General features: G+C 49.4%; 1 protein-coding gene across 1 annotated transcript; it reads right to left on the bottom strand.

Annotated features, from left to right (window-relative positions):
- Nucleotides 1-9,978: 9,978 nt before the first annotated feature.
- Nucleotides 9,979-15,600, bottom strand: GAPDH (glyceraldehyde-3-phosphate dehydrogenase). Its single transcript, XM_075257770.1, has 12 exons — nucleotides 15,552-15,600; nucleotides 15,381-15,430; nucleotides 12,718-12,817; nucleotides 12,417-12,523; nucleotides 11,984-12,074; nucleotides 11,782-11,897; nucleotides 11,156-11,237; nucleotides 10,916-11,067; nucleotides 10,681-10,759; nucleotides 10,517-10,600; nucleotides 10,329-10,426; nucleotides 9,979-10,208 (listed from the first exon to the last, which is right to left on the bottom strand). The coding sequence occupies exons 2-12, from the start codon at nucleotides 15,404-15,406 to the stop codon at nucleotides 10,139-10,141; spliced, it is 1,005 nt and encodes a 334-aa protein (XP_075113871.1). The 5' UTR covers nucleotides 15,407-15,430; nucleotides 15,552-15,600; the 3' UTR covers nucleotides 9,979-10,138.
- Between the last annotated feature and the right edge of the window lie 986 nt (nucleotides 15,601-16,586).

Here is a 16,586-nt window from a genome sequence, read left to right as displayed (position 1 = left end):
TGGGGATCGCCCGGAATCGCAACTGGAGGGTCAAGTGGTCGACATATGAAGCGCTGTATGATATTGTGCAAAGAGTATTACATGTACCCCCCACCCTAAAGCATTTCCATTAGGCACATAGGACCCCCTGCCCCAAATAATACAGACCCCAGATCAGTCCCTACACAAATACAGACCCCAGACCAGACCCCTAAACTAATACAGACCCCAGACCAGACCCCTAAACTAATACAGACCCCAGACCGGACCCCTAAACTAATACAGACCCCAGACCAGACCCCTAAACTAATACAGACCCCAGACCAGACCACTAAACTAATACAGACCCCAGACCAGACCCCTAAACTAATACAGACCACAGACCAGACGCCTAAACTAATACAGACCCCAGACCGGACCCCTAAACTAATACAGACCCCAGACCAGACCTCTAAACTAATACAGACCCCAGACCGGACCCCTAAACTAATACAGACCCCAGACCAGACCTCTAAACTAATACAGACCCCAGACCAGACCCCTAAACTAATACAGACCCCAGACCAGACCTCTAAACTAATACAGACCCCAGACCGGACCCCTAAACTAATACAGACCCCAGACCAGACCCCTAAACTAATACAAACCCCAGACCGGACCCCTAAACTAATACAGACCCCAGACCAGACCCCTAAACTAATACAGACCCCAGACCAGACCACTAAACTAATACAGACCCCAGACCGGACCCCTAAACTAATACAGACCCCAGACCAGACCCCTAAACTAATACAGACCCCAGACCAGACCCCTAAACTAATACAAACCCCAGACCAGACCCCTAAACTAATACAAACCCCAGACCTGACCCCTAAACTAATACAAACCCCAGACCGGACCCCTAAACTAATACAGACCCCAGACCAGACCCCTAAACTAATACAGACCCCAGACCAGACCCCTAAACTAATACAGACCCCAGACCGGACCCCTAAACTAATACAGACCCCAGACCAGACCCCTAAACTAATACAGACCCCAGACCGGACCCCTAAACTAATACAGACCCCAGACCAGACCCCTAAACTAATACAGACCCCAGACCGGACCCCTAAACTAATACAGACCCCAGACCGGACCCCTAAACTAATACAGACCCCAGACCGGACCCCTAAACTAATACAGACCCCAGACCAGACCCCTAAACTAATACAGACCCCAGACCAGACCTCTAAACTAATACAGACCCCAGACCAGACCCCTAAACTAATACAAACCCCAGACCAGACCCCTAAACTAATACAAACCCCAGACCAGACCCCTAAACTAATACAGACCCCAGACCAGACCCCTAAACTAATACAGACCCCAGACCAGACCCCTAAACTAATACAGACCCCAGACCAGACCCCTAAACTAATACAGACCCCAGACCGGACCTCTAAACTAATACAGACCCCAGACCGGACCCCTAAACTAATACAGACCCCAGACCGGACCCCTAAACTAATACAGACCCCAGACCGGACCCCTAAACTAATACAGACCCCAGACCGGACCCCTAAACTAATACAGACCCCAGACCGGACCCCTAAACTAATACAGACCCCAGACCAGACCCCTAAACTAATACAGACCCCAGACCAGACCCCTAAACTAATACAAACCCCAGACCGGACCCCTAAACTAATACAAACCCCAGACCGGACCCCTAAACTAATACAGACCCCAGACCAGACCCCTAAACTAATACAGACCCCAGACCAGACCCCTAAACTAATACAGACCCCAGACCAGACCCCTAAACTAATACAGACCCCAGACCAGACCCCTAAACTAATACAGACCCCAGACCAGACCCCTAAACTAATACAGACCCCAGACCAGACCCCTAAACTAATACAGACCCCAGACCAGACCCCTAAACTAATACAGACCCCAGACCAGACCCCTAAACTAATACAGACCCCAAACCAGACCCCTAAACTAATACAGACCCCAGACCAGACCCCTAAACTAATACAGACCCCAGACCAGACCCACTTCTTTGCAGCACTAGTGAAGAAGAACCCGAGAGCCCTTCTGGGGGTCTTATACTGTAGATCACTGGGGTCTCCTCCATCCTATATCCTATGAATAACATTGCCATTGATACTTTGTCTATTCGGCATCTATGAGGTCAGTTCAGGTTGCCTAGTAGTAACCGTATGACTTCTCTCATCATGGAACAATGGAGGATTGGGTTATCTGTCAGTGTATGATCGGCGGAAATCTGAACCCTGAGTCATCCCTGACAGTGCCATAGCCATGACCAGGCTTGTCCTGGGAGTCAGATCTCCACTTACCAGATTCTAGAACAATCCCTTTAAAGGGATCCTATCATTCAGACGACATTTTTTTTAAGTACCACATCGGAATAGCCTTAAGAAAGGTTACTCTTCTCCGTGTCCCCGTTTGCCTACAATCCTGGTTCTTGTCCGTATGTAAATTAGCTCTCTCGCAGCACTGGGGACGGGCCCCAGCACTCATACTGCACTGGGGGGTGGCCCCGATGCTGCGAGATAACTCTCTCCAGCGCCGCCTCCATCTTTGTCAGGAACGGCCTCTTCATTCTCTTCGGTGTCTTCTTACTTCTAGGCCTCGGGCAGAGCAGACTGCGCATGCCTACAAGCCCCAAGAAAATGGCTGCTTACAATACTATGTAAGCGGCCATTTTCTCGTGGCCTATGGGCATGCGCAGTCTGCTCTGCCCAAGGAGGCCTTAGAATTTACAAGCCACCACCGGAAGAAGAGGCTGAAGATGACGATGCTGAAGAAGAGGAGGCGGCGCTGGAGAGAGTTCTCTCGCAGCATTGGGTCCGCCCCCAGTGCTGTCTGAGTGCTGGGGAGCCGCCTCCAGTGCTGCAAGAGAGCTAATTTACATACTGACAAGAACCAGGATTGTAGGCGAACGGCAGCACGGAGAAGACAACGAAAGGTAGGAGATGAATAGCCTAGGATCCCTTTAAGTCCTCTACTACCAATTTATTGGAAATACTGCAAAACCACATCATGAGAGCACGGCCAGGGATAAGAGCAAATACACCGGAGCGGATCACTGTACGAGGTCTGTAAATGGCCGCAATGAAGCGGTGGATTTGATACCGTCAGCACTTTGTGGTCAGTAATGGACAATGAGGTCACTGCGGTCTATTATGGCCATCGTGTTTCTCCGTATACCTTCTCCTGCTCCACCACTGAAGACTTGATGGTTTTGGCCTATAACTGCGAATCTCCAGCAGCTGCGAACCGCACCGGTATATACAGTATATATATATACAGCAACTGGAAAGCCACAGGTTAGTATACGGCTACCTAGTCTGACACCGCCAGCACCTCTGTAATATAGGGGGCGCCATGTTGGTCTCCACAACACCTTGGAGATCTACAATGGTCACCTTTGTCTTGTTACTCTGCAGCCATCCAAAAACTAAAGCTTAAAAATAAACAAATGGCGGTGGGTACAAAGAACCGGGAGACAATGGGGATTCAGCCGAGCCGGGGTTAGGTTTGATGGTTCCTCTTGGGTCCGCAGTGTTTGCTTGCGGCGTTGGCTCATTAAATCTCATTGATCCCCCGACTGATGGACTTGTTTATCATGGATGTCAGGACTGTATGGATCTATATGGGAAGCAGCTTGCTGCAGCAGAAACCTCCCCCCAATATACTGTACACCATTCCTGACCTAGCCAGTATGAAGAGCACCAGTACCAGCGCCATATTTCTGAGCCGGCAGATTGACAAATGTCAGAACAAACAAGCCATGGAATCAGAAAAGACGCCATCATGTTACAGCGATGACACAGTCTATGAAGCCGACATAGCGGTCACTACAAAAACCCAAAGAAATACAAGACCAATGGCCGAAACCGCTGAGACTCTGAGACAGTGACATGTCACTTACAAATAGACGGCATGGCGGGCAAACAACATGGCAGCGACATAGATAAACGTATATATACACAATCACATACATGAGAGTCTATACAAATACCCAATATATATATATATATATATATATATATATATATATATATATATATACTGTATATCAGGTACATGAGCAGATCTGTGCAGGAAAACCATGACAATGCTGCCACCTAGTGGTGGACAAATAGAAGACCACGCTGTAATCTGCTGATCTGACCAACCAGATTGTATATAAAGATCTCGCAGATAATCAGACAGAACATAAATCATTGCAGTAAAAAAAATATTCAGTATAATTCAAGAACTTACTTGGACTTCTGTGGAATTTCGTTTCTTTCTCCGCCATCACGCCCCGATGTCGTTTTCACTTCTTAGACTTTATGAAATATTGTAGCCGTCCATTCAGATACTGTCTATGGGGCTGGTGTATCTAAGCTTATACTGTGTGATACTGTCTGCGGGCTGGTGTATCTAAGCTTACACTGTATTACTGTCTGTGGGCTGGTGTATCTAAGCTTACACTGTGATACTGTCTGCAGGGCTGGTGTATCTAAGCTTACATTGTGATACTGTCTGTGGGCTGATGTATCTAAGCTTACACTGTGATACTGTCTGCAGGGCTGGTGTATCTAAGCTTACATTGTGATACTGTCTGTGGGCTGGTGTATCTAAGCTTACACTGTGATACTGTCTGCAGGGCTGGTGTATCTAAGCTTACACTGTGACACTGTCTGCGGGCTGGTGTATCTAAGCTTACACTGTGATATTGTCTGCGGGCTGGTGTATCTAAGCTTACACTGTGATATTGTCTGCAGGGCTGGTGTATCTAAGCTTACACTGTATTACTGTCTGCGGGCTGGTGTATCTAAGCTTACACTGTGACACTGTCTGCGGGCTGGTGTATCTAAGCTTACACTGTGATATTGTCTGCAGGGCTGGTGTATCTAAGCTTACACTGTATTACTGTCTGCGGGCTGGTGTATCTAAGCTTACGCTGTGATACATTGCTTCGGCATTAGTGAATGTAAGCCAATCATATGTCATACTGTCATATCTGCGCTCATGTATCTAAGCTTATATCGCTATATTATTAAGACAAGGTCCAAACTCTAAACCTGAGCCCCTCCCTGAAGATCCGAGACCTCAGCACAGCTGACCATGGGAAAGTCATGATGTGGACACCTGGGGCAGATACAGGAGAAGGGGGCAGAACACCAGATCTACTCTCTGGGTGGGGGATCTACTACATGAGGGTGGGGAAGAGCAGTATAGCAGGCTGTATACACTGAGCAGTGCAGTAGTACAGGGTGTATACACACGACTAGTATAACATGCTGAATACATGCGGCAGCGAAGCGAACAGGCTGTATACACAGAGCCAGTGCAGTAGTACAGGGTGTATACACAGGGGCGGTATAGCAGACGGTATACACAGGGGCAGTGCAGTAGTACATGCTGTATACACAGGGGCAGTATAGCAGACAGTATACACTGAGCAGCGCAGTAGTACATGGTGTATACACAGGGGCAGTATAGCAGACGGTATACACTGGGCAGTGCAGTAGTACATGCTGTATACACAGGGGCAGTATAGCAGACAGTATACACTGAGCAGCGCAGTAGTACAGGGTGTATACACACGACTAGTATAACATGCTGAATACATGGGGCAGCGAAGCGAACAGGGTGTATACACAGAGACAGTGCAGTAGTACAGGGTGTATACACAGGGGAGGTATAGCAGGCTGTATACACAGGGCAGTGCAGTAGTACATGCTGTATACACAGGGCAGTGCAGTAGTACATGCTGTATACACAGGGGCAGTATAGCAGACAGTATACACTGGGCAGTGCAGTAGTACATGCTGTATACACAGGGGCAGTATAGCAGACAGTATACACTGAGCAGTGCAGTAGTACATGCTGTATACACAGGGGCAGTATAGCAGACAGTATACACTGAGCAGTGCAGTAGTACATGCTGTATACACAGGGGCAGTATAGCAGACAGTATACACTGGGCAGTGCAGTAGTACAGGCTGTATACACAGGGGCAGTATAGCAGACAGTATACACTGAGCAGTGCAGTAGTACATGCTGTATACACAGGGGCAGTATAGCAGACAGTATACACTGGGCAGTGCAGTAGTACATGCTGTATACACAGGGGCAGTATAGCAGACAGTATACACTGAGCAGTGCAGTAGTACATGCTGTATACACAGGGGCAGTGCAGTAGTACAGGGTGTATACACAGGGGCAGTATAGCAGACGGTATACACAGGGCAGTGCAGTAGTACAGGGTGTATACACAGGGGCAGTATAGCAGACAGTATACACTGGGCAGTGCAGTAGTACAGGGTGTATACACAGGGGCAGTATAGCAGACAGTATACACTGGGCAGTGCAGTAGTACAGGGTGTATACACAGGGGCAGTATAGCAGACAGTATACACTGGGCAGTGCAGTAGTACATGCTGTATACACAGGGGCAGTATAGCAGACGGTATACACAGGGCAGTGCAGTAGTACATGCTGTATACACAGGGGCAGTATAGCAGACGGTATACACAGGGGCAGTGCAGTAGTACATGCTGTATACACAGGGGCAGTATAGCAGACTGTATACACAGGTGTGGTGCGGTTTCTGATGATGTGGCGTTGGTCGCTCTTGGATGCATAAGATGAAAAGACCAAACACAACACAAGTCTCAGATTTCACTTCCTCCATGACGCTACAGACATTACAGGCGATATAGGATCCAGTGACATATAATGGGAGGACAGAAATATACAAGAGCGCCCTCTATGGTCTCACTATATAACCATCTGTAGGTTGAAAAGCAGTAGGTGACCACAAGTGCTTAGTGGAGGACACAGCACAGGCCAGAAGGCAGAGACAATTAACCCCGTTACTAGCCCAGACCACCAGGGATATTATAGGTATCCCCATTACTAGCCCGGACCACCAGAGATGTTATAGGTAACCCCATTACTAGCCTGGACCACCAGAGATGTTATAGGTAACCCCATAACTAGCCTGGACCACCAGAGATGTTATAGGTAACCCCATTACTAGCCGGGACCACCAGGGATGTTATAGGTAACCCCATTACTAGCCCGGACCACCAGGGATGTTATAGGTAACCCCATTACTAGCCCGGACCACCAGGGATGTTATAGGTAACCCCATTACTAGCCGGGACCACCAGGGATGTTATAGGTAACCCCATTACTAGCCGGGACCACCAGGGATGTTATAGGTAACCCCATTACTAGCCCGGACCACCAGAGATGTTATAGGTAACCCCATTACTAGCCCGGACCACCAGGGATGACAATCTTTTTACTGCTCCCTATCAGAGTCCAACATTATTCATTTTAAATATGAGGCCACATTGCATGAATGCCAATAAATGGGGGGGCGCACACTGGGTCTATATGGGGGTGCGGAGTCATCAGGCGTCATCCTTGGGCTGCAAAAGCAACTGTCACACACTTCTGTGCACCAATTCCATAATGTTTCCACTAGGCTGAGAGCAGCAGAGCCTTCACCATGCAGTGCTGAGAGTCACCTGCAGATGTCACTGTTCCCCATAGTCATCAGTTATGTAAGCAGGGGGGCTGGTACAATGTGTCAGCGGCGGATCCATCACGAGACAGAATTATCATAGATCTCAGTGTATTGTAATTCCAGGCACATCAGCCCATGTCCTTGAAATATGTCTCAGGAAGCCTCGGACCACAAGATGGCGCCATACTAGAGTCTCAGAAACGCAAGTTAAGGTCAAGGAGCTGAAGATGTGCCAAGAGGGGACAGTCTAGGCCAACTGCCAGATGGCGCCCCCCACCCCTAAACTGGAGAGAGCAGAGGTGCAGGTTTAACTGTGAAGGTGCTGCCCCCTGCAGAGTTTTTATATATATATATATATATATATATATATCGCTCCATTCTATGTGCAGATCTTCTATATCACACCATACGTCACTTTTCCCGACACCTCATATAGGAACAGAAAGCCTCTTGTCAGGCCCTCCGTGCCCCTGGCCACGCTGCACAAACCACAAGGGGTTTCTCGCCACCGCCTCCTTTCACTGCTGTGAACAGGAAGAGGCGAAATCTCGTCAGACAGGAACGATTGTGTCACCAGGAGCTACGTGCGGCCACACAGCGAGACGTCTGCTCTGAGGAGGAGGAACAGGCCTCAGGCACGTGTGTGCGACCAGGAGCAGACACCCGAGTGATGGCAATATCTCAAGGCCATACATTTATAAAACCACAAAAGTATTGAGCCCTAATCCAAAATCTGTACCGGGGCCACACCCAGATGTCAGGGACAATAAGAGCCGCACAGTAGGACAGCACTCCTCCAGCATGGCTGTCCTGGGTAGCACAGGGGCCCCTCAGGGCCTAGGCGTGGCTGTGACCTCTGCCCCACCGAACCTGCTCTGACAGTACATGGGGAGGCGCTATTCATGCAGGGTCTAGGGTGCCATCTACTTTAAGGGGTTTGTCAAACATGAAAACCCAGGTGGGCCGGAGGTGGGATACATGAAGTGACAAATCCCCTACCCCCGGCTCTAATTGGCAGAGTCAGGGCCCCCGTTCCTGCACTGGAAATGAAGGGGCTCAGGTAACCGCTGTGACCACTCCCTGCCCTCAATGGTCACATTAGCAGTGATCCCCATTATTGTGCTCTATGAGGTCAGTGCAGGCGAACATCTCACCCATCCAGGATTATCCAGTTAGATCTGAAACCACATTTAACCCTTTCAGGTAGAACATTCCGGGTGCCCTCTGCTCACAGCAGTGACAAAACCTTTACAAATGTGACAAACCAGACGACTTTGTAAAGATCACAAAACATGGCCACTACAGCACCGCACCTGTGCATGGGTCGTGCCTGGTGTTGCAGGTCAAATGGAGTGCACAGAGCTGGAGTGTAATACCCTAAACTGCAGATGGGAGAAAGTCAGAGTCCGGCATCCAACATGGAGATCCTTCACCTATATTGTGCAGGTCTGTTCTTACACCAGGTACTGGTAGTAAGTGTTCAGTTTCCCTACAGCACTCCCGCAGGAGAAAAGGAGTATTACACACCTGTAAAAACTGAGTATTTGGAACAATACACGCACTGGCCTAGTATCAGGGCTGCCAACACATCAGTGCCATATGGAAAGGAGTAGACTGTATAATAGATGAGGTTTCCAAGTCTCTGCCCAACCCCCCACCACACACACAGCCTAGTGTGTCCTTTGCTACCTGTCTGGCACTGTGCCGCCTCTAGAGGAGGAATGCAGCTTGGCACCCGTCACAGCAAAACATTGTTGTTTTTTTATATTAAAAAGGTGGGGAACCCCTCTAAGGTCATGTGCCAGAAGGCAAGGTCTGAAGCAGCTCTCCTGGGCTTGCTAAAATGCAAGTTATAGAAATGCATTGCTCCAGGGTAACCCAATAGCTTTAGCTGTGGAGCGATGGCAACACCCTCTTTGCTCCAGAGCACTTTACAGACAGCAATATCTTGGAAACTACTCACAAAGAATTGGGGGTGGGCACGGGTCTTATGAATCAGTCTGCAGAGCTGAGTTCATATGCCATGTCTTGGTAAGACACTCCCTTTAAAAGCAAGTCTCAGGCCTACCAACCCCATTGCTGAGCTAGGCTTATTGACAATCACGTTATGTCTCATGATGGTCTGTGCTACTCGTGTCCCCCCCCACCCACTGAAGGAGAGTTGCAATGCAGAGTCCCTGAGCGGCCAGAGAGTCACCGCACCAATCTCACAGCCGAGACAGCTCAGCATTGCCACGATCATTCAGAAACAGACAACTCTGATGCTGCAGATTCCATTTATATAGTTGTAGCTAGCCTGGGAAACACAACCAACACGAATAGCGGACCCTGCACAGAACGTGCCTGTATGACAAGGGCTCTGATAGGTGCAATAGCCCGCTCCTATTAACGTCTGTAGTGCACACAATGTTATTTTAACCCCTTCCTCTACAAACAGATCCACAAGACGCAGAAGGTTCAGTGTTCACAATTTATTTATTTATTTTTTTTTAACACAGAAACTGACAGACAGACTATTTATGGGGTGACTCCGGGCCCCGTCAGTGATAGGAGACACATCACTGGGTGAGACCTTGGGCCCTGCAGTGACAGGAGAGGGATGATGGTGGTGACACTTTACTCCTTGGTGGCAATGTAAGCCAAGAGGTCCACAACACGGCTGCTGTATCCAAATTCATTGTCATACCTGCAAGAGAGTTCACACATTACACTCGACGCTGTACTGCACGTACATAGATCACACAATAAAGTCAGCAGGCTATTGCTACCTGTTATCAGCCACACATCTGTGCCGTCATGTACTCACCAGGTGATCAGCTTAACAAAGTGATCGTTCAGTGAAATGCCGGCACCAGCATCAAAGATGGAGGAGCAGGTGCAGCCATTGAAGTCAGAAGAGACAACCTGGGTGGAGGGGTAGAAGTTAGAGAATCAGCACATGGATGAGATGTAGCCCCAGCCCTATATACGGTACAAGCCGCACACAGCACCCACCTGATCCTCTGTGTACCCCAGGATTCCCTTCAATGGTCCTTCAGCTGCCTTCTTTACTGCAGCCTTAATGGCATCGTAAGTGGCCTAGACAATAGGAGCGAGGTGTCAGATTAACACTTTAGGCTCAGGGTAAGTGGTCAGGCTCGAGCAGGTCTCATACTTACTGGCTTCTCCAGGCGGCAAGTCAAGTCAACAACAGATACGTTCGCAACGGGAACCCTGAGGGCCATGCCTGTGCACCTTCTGGAGGAGGAAAAACGGGCAAAATGTTACTACCGAGTGACAACTTCATCTGTGTGAGATCCTTGGATCTGAACGTGCGACCCAAGTTATGTCCTGTAAGAGCCCCATTTACAGCTATGGGCATGAAAGTACCAACCACAGAGGGGGCATACTTACCCGTTCAGGGCTGGGATGACCTTGCCTACGGCTTTGGCAGCACCAGTGGATGCTGGGATGATGTTCTGTCCTGCACCTCTGCCATCACGCCACAACTTTCCCGATGGTCCGTCCACAGTCTTCTGGGTAGCGGTGTAAGCATGGACTGTGGTCTGAGGGATAAGAGCACAAAGAGTGTGAAGTCACTTAAGTCTGGATTACCAGCAGATACCACTAGGATGAGACAGCGGGGCTACTCACCATCAGGGCCTCCAAGATGCCAAAGTTGTCATTGATGACCTTTGCAAGAGGAGCAAGGCAGTTTGTGGTGCAGGAAGCATTGCTGAGGACGGAAGGGTAGAGGTCAGGTACAGCAAGAAGCGGTATAGAGACCTAAAGCCCCCCACCCCCTAAGAGCGCTCCTACATGAGTAGATCTATGTCCCCATTAACTTGTACTTTAACCATGGCAGCACGGTGGCTCAGTGGTTAGCACTGCAGCCTTGGGTTCACATCCTGCCAAGGACAACATCTGCAAGGAGTTTGTATGTTCTCCCCGTGTTTGCATGTGTTTCCTCCTGATACTCCGGTTTCCTCCCACACTTCAAAGACATACTGATAGGGAATGTAGCTTGTGAGCCCTATATGGGACAGTAACTGTCAATGTCTGTACAGCGCTGCGGAATATGATGGCGCTATAAAAATAAGCGTAATAACTAACCTCTATAAGCAACTGGCAGACTAGAGAGTAGTCAAGGGGTGGGGGGTGGGGGGGTGTCTGCTGTCTGCTGGGTGTCATTTGCAAAGAAACATCCTTCCATCATGAGATCCTGTGCCCAGGTACGGCTACAAGTTAAGGGGTCACTTCTCCCAGTCCCATAACCTTACCTGATAACCTTCAGTGAGTTGTCATATGTCTCATGGTTGACGCCAACAACGAACATGGGGGCATCTGCGGATGGGGCGGAGATGATGACACGCTTGGCACCCCCCTTCAAGTGAGCCTTGAGGAGACAGAGTCCATGCATTACTGGAGGTGCAGGTCATATAGTAGCATTAGTGGGGCGGTAACAGCTGCCATGACACTTACAGAGGCCTTGTCGATGGTGGTGAAGACGCCGGTAGACTCCACTACATAGACAGCGCCGGCATCGCCCCATTTGATGGCGGTTGGGTCACGTCTACAAGACAAGAGGGTTCGTGATGTCAGATCCTCAAGATTCAGAGGCTGAGAAGTCACTAGGAACAGCTATTAATGGTCTCTGGCTGCAGTTGTCCTAGTCTATGGCTGATTTCCAAGACGTTAAAGTGTGAACTGAGGCCAATGCTCATAAATGGAGACAGATTGGCTGTGGGGAACCATTATCCTAGAACTGCAGCCATTTCTTGAGTGTTTCTCTCATGGGATGTTTGCACATAAACCATAACAATGGCTGCCCCCAACCCATTAATAGTTACAGGACCAGCTTTAGGAATACAGACTGCCCCCAAAGGCCAGACCACGAGGTCTCGTGTATACTCACTCGTGAGACACGGTGATGGCGTGTCCATCGATCACCAGTTTGCCATTTTCACAACAAACCTTTCCCTTGTAGCAGCCATGAGTGGAGTCATACTTGAACATGTAGGCCTAAGGAAAGCAGACAGAGTATTAGGACGGACAGACAGCAAGCAGTCACTATACCCTGTCCTACCATTTGCCTAGCGCCACCACGCAGCTAGGAATACCGCCACCTACAGGCAGTTACATAACATGACAGCAGGAGCTAAATGTCAGCCAACCCCTTGCACAGCGAATTTCCAGCCACAGCGCTGCCAACATACCATGTAGTCCAGATCAATGAAGGGGTCATTGATAGCAACAACTTGTACTTTTCCAGTTTGAAGAGCAGCACGGGTCACCAGACGCCCGATACGGCCAAATCTGCCAAGAGAAGAAGTACAGTCCTAGTAAGTCCAGAGCTAAAGCCAAGGTACATTATATAACCTAGTGTAATAAGATCTAATGGCAAGTGTGTACTGGGGCCAAAGACTGCAGAGCTACAGGCCAGGCCGGCTAGTAGAGCAGGTTTAGTACAATGGCTTTATACAAACAGTACAACAGGCCGAGGGATTAGGAGGGGGATCCATCTACGTCACCACTATGACTGGGAAGGGTCTGACCACCATCATCCCCCTCACTATACAGGGGGAGGCTTAGGATGATGGAGCAGTGTGATGACCCCTTTAGGGGGGGGGGGTCTGACCCTCGCCCATTATTAAGCGTGATGTATCCTAGTAGTAAACCACCAGGTTATAAGATGGCAATATCCTTGATCAATCCCTTTAAAGTGTTACGCTTCATGGCTTCTTTCTCCCATGGTATTGCAGCTCAAGTTCCCTTCAAGTGAATGAGCCAAGGTTTTGTAATACCAGATACGGCCTGTGGGCAGGTGGGGCAGAGTTTATCAAGAAAAGCAGCTATGAATTTCAGGAATAGGGTCATCAATTTATGATTGATCAATGGGGTCTCAGGTGTTGGATTTGACAGTCTGCAGCCTCCTCCCTCGGCCAGTGACATGATCAATGGCCACCTGCTAAAGAAGCAGCTCCGTTTCATTCATATGAATGGGGCTGAGCTGCAATACCACTATACAGTGTAGGACATTGTGCTGATCTGAGGCGGTCCCAGGTGATAGATGTGAGATCACATAGTACTGTTTAAGGACAATATGTCCCAGAAAGTCCCTTTAAGGGTGAATTCACACTGAGTAAACGCTAGCTTATTCTGAACGTAAAACACGTTCAGAATAAGCGGCGTCTAAAGCAGCTCCATTCATTTCTATGGGAGCGGGGATACGAGCGCTCCCCATAGAAATGAATGGGCTGCTTCTTTCACTCCGTGCAGTCCCATTGAAGTGAATGGGGAGTGCCGGCGTGTACGCTCCGGCATGAGCAGAGCTTGCCGTATACGCCGGCACTCCCCATTCACTTCAATGGGACTGCACGGAGTGAAAGAAGCAGCCCATTCATTTCTATGGGGAGCGCTCGTATCCCCGCTCCCATAGAAATGAATGGAGCTGCTTTAGACGCCGCTTATTCTGAACGTGTTTTACGTTCAGAATAAGCTAGCGTTTACTCAGTGTGAATGCACCCTAAGGGGTTAACACATACAATAATAAAGTTATACAATGTAACACATGTGCAAGTTAAGGAACAATGGCCAACCCATGTGCTGAGTGCATGCATGTTGTATTATGGATGTATTCATGCCATATTGCAGGGGGGGGGGGTGTTAGGCCCCCATAGCTCAGGGCAGTGGTGAGGGTTTCAGCTTTCAAGCCACACTGCACAGGGCACATCAGGGTCTTCAGCCTGACTGGACATCAGACCCCTTCTATAAGCTTTCCCAGGGCCCTAAACACACATGTTATTACAGTGCGGCCCATCTGACAGGCCACCTTGATCCAGGGGCAGTGCCCTGCGGGGCCAGTTAGTGCAGCCTGTGCACACAAGCTCCGGCTGCAGAGCAAACGCCTCCCCCTGCTGGAGCAAAGTTCACAGCTGAGTGTGCAAAGTGTGAACAAACAGGAAGACTCGGCGGAGAGAGTCCGGTCGGGGTATTCTAAGGATTCAGTGTCAGATGCCATGTGATGGAATGACAGGCCTGATCTTTACAGGACAGCCAAATTACACACCCCAGTAACCAGGCGGAGAGTCGCCCCCTCCTTCTCCCAGCGATGGGCAGCTGGCGCGCCTCTATTTATAGGAGACCTACTTTACACTGCAGGCAGAGGATGGATGGAGGGGGGGGGGGGGGTGCTCAGTAGAGGTCATCCTGTTCACATAACACAGCAATCCAGAATATTTAGCAGAGCTGATGGTGAGAACTCCCCGGACACCCCCTCGTGAGCATCTACGTGCAGCAGCAGCAGGACGTGAGTCAGCTAACACACGCTTGTGCAAGCACTAGTCAGACTGTAAGTGCGGAGGTGGGGACTGGTCCGGGCGCGCTCCACCTATACACCGGTCAGGTACCAGGTGAGGCAGAGACCACCAGAGAGCCCCATCTAATGCACTGACCTTGACTCGCCCTTGAGGTACATCAGATGGGGGAGGGGGTAGGAGATTATATTGCACATCCCCCTCCCTGCAGAACAAAAGGGAGGTGCAGAAGGAGAAGGTGGGTGTGACTGAGGGGGGCAAGCCAAGCGCTGCCCAGGAAGGGGTTAATGGAGCAACCATCTTAATGGCTTGTACATGCAATGGACCAGGAGCCCCGGGGGGAGAGCAGGTCACACCCCCACCACCATGGTTACCCTTAGCTCATTCAACAGGCACCAGATGAAGCCTAATGGCCATTGAATGGCAAACAGGGCTGTGTGGCTACTATTAGCCCCTGACTCCCCATGCACCTGTAGGAGGAGTGTCCCATGGTATACATATATTCTATATAATGTCCCAGTGACTAGTGCAGCAGTATACAGTGTATCTCAGGACACACTCACCCGTTGATGCCGATTTTCACTGTCATGGTTGCTGCCTGTAGTTTCTGTTCCTGCAAAAGACCAATTTATAAAAAAATTCACAAAAATCCTAAGAAAGGAGTCAGACGAGAACAACAAGCCCCCAAACCTGAGCCAGGACCCCCCAAGGCCTCCGCTGCGCCCCCAACCAACCTCTCACAAGTCCTGCTGCAGAGTGACTAAGAGCGCGCCGAGCCGCCTTATATACCCAACCGGATGATGGACGGCGACGGCTCCGCCCACCAACAGCTCTCCGCCAATCAGCGGCCGCAGAGTCAGACAGTCACTGGCACCTTCTGTCATTCCGGCCCGGGCTACGTGCTGCCGTAGTGTCACTAATAGCCGCGCACAGGCGCACTCCTGCCATCTCCGACAATTCCCCCATTTTATAATTACCGTAATGCGCCTCGATGTGATATCATACGGGGTCCTGGTGTGGTCCGGGGGTCACTCCCATCTCCTGGAGGAGCTACATGACCCCTTCCTCCATCTCTGACCCCTCCCCCATGACATTGCGGCAGCATCTATTACATCCTGTTACACCATTCATCTCCCAAACCTCAGGAAAGCCCCATCACTGTATAGAATACCCCCCTTCATATATATTACACCCTCTCCTATATGTATATATTACCCCCCCCCTTCCTATAGGTATTATACCCCCCTAAATGTATATATTACACCCCTTCATATATGTTTTACACCCCTCCTATATATGTTACACCCCTCTAAATGTATATATTACACCCCCTCCTATATACAAAGTGTTACACCCCTTCGTATAGGTATTACACGCCTCTAAATGTATTATACCCCCCTTCATATATGTTACACCCCCCTCAATGTATATATTACCCCCTTCCTATAGGTATTATACCCCCCCGTATATATTACACCCCCTCCTATAGGTATTATACCCCCCCGTATATATTACACCCCCTCCTATAGGTATTATACCCCCCCTGTATATATCACTCCTCTTCCTATAGATATTATACCCCCCCTGTATATATTACCCCCTCCTATAGGTATTATACCCCCTCTGTATATATTACCCCCCTTCCTATAGGTATTATACCCTCCCTGTATATATTACACCCCCTCCTATAGGTATTATACCCCCCCTGTATATATCACCCCCCTTCCTATAGGTATTATACCCCCCCCTGTATATATCACTCCTCTTCC

The sequence above is a fragment of the Leptodactylus fuscus genome, chromosome 10, assembly GCF_031893055.1.
Source record: "Leptodactylus fuscus isolate aLepFus1 chromosome 10, aLepFus1.hap2, whole genome shotgun sequence".
In the NCBI taxonomy this organism is placed as follows: Eukaryota; Metazoa; Chordata; class Amphibia; order Anura; family Leptodactylidae; genus Leptodactylus; species Leptodactylus fuscus.
The sequence above is the reverse complement of the archived record's forward strand: the minus strand, read 5'-3'. Positions and strand labels throughout refer to the sequence as shown.

Bases quoted from the DNA above. Each gene is read 5' to 3' on its own strand.
- GAPDH (XM_075257770.1), bottom strand. From the start codon at position 15,406: ATGACAGTGAAAATCGGCATCAACGG. The intron at 11,898-11,983 runs GTAAGTGTCATG...TGTCTCCTCAAG, and splicing joins CCACCATCGACAAGGCCTCT to GCTCACTTGAAGGGGGGTGC. The intron at 10,760-10,915 runs GTAAGTATGCCC...TTCCTCCTCCAG, and splicing joins GTCATCCCAGCCCTGAACGG to AAGGTGCACAGGCATGGCCC.